This window comes from Lucilia cuprina, unplaced genomic scaffold (assembly GCF_022045245.1).
Source record: "Lucilia cuprina isolate Lc7/37 unplaced genomic scaffold, ASM2204524v1 Scaffold_2291, whole genome shotgun sequence".
Lineage (NCBI taxonomy): Eukaryota > Metazoa > Arthropoda > Insecta > Diptera > Calliphoridae > Lucilia > Lucilia cuprina.
In genome coordinates, this window is record NW_025807238.1 from 1 (window position 1) to 3,473 (window position 3,473).

Consider the following 3,473-nt stretch of genomic DNA (forward strand, 5'->3'; position numbering starts at 1 on the left):
TTCAGTTCTAGTTCAGTTCTAGTTCAGTTCTAGTTCAGTTCTAGTTCAGTTCTAGTTCAGTTCTAGTTCAGTTCTAGTTCAGTTCTAGTTCAGTTCTAGTTCAAATTTGATCCTGTTTAGTTCTGGTACAAGATTTGTTTCTTCTTTTAGAGTCCTCGTATGTACTCGTGTATTCTCATATAAACATAAATTCCTGCTTAAGCTTATTTATGTATACAAAACATGATGTTTGTTTTATGAATATATGTATGAACATGTCCGAGCAGACACACATATATATTTGTATTAATATATATTTGTATTAATAAGTGTGTGTAGGTAAACGTATATTTTAAGTAAAAGTAAATGGACATGGAAAATATTCTATGCTAAATTTTGTTATTGATGTTTAAAAGCCTTTATATGTATTGGTTTTTATAACAACAAAAGCAACAAGAAAAGTAGCAGCAAAAACTACAAAATCAACTACTTTACTAGTACTTAATAGTTGCATGAGTATGTATAAGTATAGTTAATATTATGTACGTATGTATATGTAATAGTACCTTCGTACATTACATACATATTTATTATGTATATGTAAGTATAAGTGTATTGAAGTTAAATGCATATGAGTCTTTATGACTTTAATTTATTGCTCAAATAATGGTTAGTTGTAGTTGTTTAAACTTTTAGTGCATTTTAGAAAACAAAAATACAGACAAACACATCCTCTATGTATTACTCTTTTTTATTAACAAATTCAAACATTGGTTCTTACATCCATATGTAGTTATGTGACTGCATACAAGTGTGTATTTGTGTGTCTTTGACATATTCATTACTTGTTTGTCTTGTTGAAGATGTTTATAACAGCTTAGTCCATTTTTCTTGTTGTTGCACTGAGTAAATGTGTGCTTGCTTTTGAATTTCTAACTATTGGAAAAATACACAAAAAAATGTATATTTTATAAGTCAAGTTGCTAAATTAAGACAAGAAAGTCGTACCAAATACAACCACATTGACAAACATGTAACTTGTTTTAAGTGCTGTTCACTTGCTGTAATCAATAGTATGGTGTATAAATTTAGGTATATTTGAAAATATTAAAAATTATTAGCGAACATTTTAACATACTTTACATTGTAAAAAATTTGAAAACATCCGATAGTAAAACTTACAGGTTGTATGAGTAATATTTTTTAAACATTTTTCAAGACATATGTCATACTACCTGTTGTACTGTATGCTTAGTACTAAATTAGCACAGAGGACTACTAGTCGTATAAGTAACAAATATGAATATATTTTAATTTTCGTTATTAATTATAAAGATCTAGTTCAGTTCTAGTTTAATTCTAGTTCAGTTCTAGTACAGTTCTAGTTCAGTTCTAGTTCAGTTCTAGTTCAGTTCTAGTTCAGTTCTAGTTCAGTTCTAGTTCAGTTCTAGTTCAGTTCTAGTTCAGTTCTAGTTCAGTTCTAGTTCAGTTCTAGTTCAGTTCTAGTTCAGTTCTAGTTCAGTTCTAGTTCAGTTCTAGTTCAGTTCTAGTTCAGTTCTAGTTCAGTTCTAGTTCAGTTCTAGTTCAGTTCTAGTTCAGTTCTAGTTCAGTTCTAGTTCAGTTCTAGTTCAGTTCTAGTTCAGTTCTGGTTCAATTCTAATTCAGTTCTTATTTAGTTCTAGTGTGATTCTGCTTTAAGTATTTTCATTACTGTAAGTTAGGATGATAACATATCAACATACTACTTACTACAAACGATTTAAATCAATGAATTTTACAAACTATGGCTGTTTTACATGCAAGTGTTCTTCTGTATGTTAGTGTCAGTTTGCACATATTGTCATATACATATGCATGCTCAATCACATTAATTTTACATTTGTATGTTTAGGTGTGAGTGTATTTATTGTAAATCTATACAGAATATTGGTAATTAAATTAAATGAAAGCACTAACACCTTTTGACTTAAATAAACACTGGAACAAATACCAATTCATTAATCAAAGCTGTTTTTGTATATGTGTATAAACATTTGTATATAAGTTTATTCCTTTATATGTTTATTTATAAAATCTTTTTGCTCCAAAAGGTTTTAGACTCATACTTTGTTACTTTTTGTTTTTTATGTAAATTTACTGCTACGTGTGCATATATGAAAACTTTTGTTATTGTATGAGTGTGTGTGTGTGTTTCTGCCTGCTTGACTTTAATAGCCATTTTACTTCCGTTTATTGGCTTTGAGTGTTGTTTAAACACCGTGTCGTAAACAACAAAACAAACTTTAAATTTAATTAAAGTGTTTGAGTATTGTTGTTGTTAATTATTTTATTTTTATTATAAATTTTAACTCGTACGAAATTTGTTTAACAGCAAAAGTTATAAAGATTTTAATTTATGATATTGGTTTTTGGTTTATTTTGTTATAAGAGCAAATATTTGTTAATATAAATGAGGTCATGTTTAAGTTTTTTGTCCCATAAATTAATCAATAAATTAATGAGGTTTTATGAGTAGCAGTCAAAAACTGTTTTTTTTTTTTAACAAAACTAAATCAATTGTCATTTATTTTGTTTTAGGGTTATAAAGTTTATTACACTACAAATCCTAATCAACCAGAAGCCTCTTGGGATTCTCAAATGGTTGATAACAGTGAACTGACGACAATATCTGACTTAACACCCCATGCCATATACACGGTACGTGTACAGGCATATACCTCTATGGGTGCCGGTCCAATGTCCACGCCAGTACAAGTGAAAACTCAACAAGGTATGTAAAAATAGAACTTTATATAATTTTTTCTATAATTTAAAACTAACAAATAACAATATAAAATTCTTAATATTTATTGCACTTTTTATATAATCCCATTCTGCGACAGCCAGACACACAACAGAAAATCTAAAATCCGTTTTCATAAAATCAATATTTTACTTCAATAACAATTCATCTTTTTTCTATAGCCTTGACAATACAATTGTTTATCAATAACAAATACCACAACATAATAAATACCTATGACCTCGTCTTTGCATTACATGGGATATTACCGGCTTTAATGTCTGCTCATGTTCAGTTTTTCTTTACTTTAAACTTGACATCTTTAAGACATTTGTGATGTCAAAAAAGCTTAAGCGTTCGTACATATATATGTATATATGTATGTGTTATTAAGTCAGGCGTTAAATAGAAATATGTTAAAAGAAATGCGTTCAAGTCAAATGAAATAAAATGAAATATTGTTTCTTTTTCGAGGTAAGAAAAGCTTAAAATTAAAGAGGTTTGAGACAAAAAGTTTAAAGCATTTGGTACTTCTTTTAAAGTATTAATAAAATGTACTAACTAAAAGTACTAAATAACAAGGTATCTGTATTTACAGATGTAGTGTAATTAAATAAAATTTTAATGTAGATATCTATAGATAGATAGATAGATAGATAGATAGATAGATAGATAGATAGATAGATAGATAGATAGATAGATAGATAGATAG

At 27.9% G+C, this 3,473-nt stretch overlaps 1 protein-coding gene across 1 annotated transcript; it reads left to right on the plus strand.

Moving 5' to 3' along the window:
- Positions 1-2,556: 2,556 nt before the first annotated feature.
- On the plus strand, positions 2,557-2,749 carry LOC124421129 (tyrosine-protein phosphatase Lar-like; the record flags this gene model as incomplete). The annotated part of the gene is made up of 1 exon (XM_046955950.1): positions 2,557-2,749. A coding segment is annotated over one exon (193 nt), but the record flags the coding sequence as incomplete, so codon positions are not given.
- Positions 2,750-3,473: the final 724 nt, after the last annotated feature.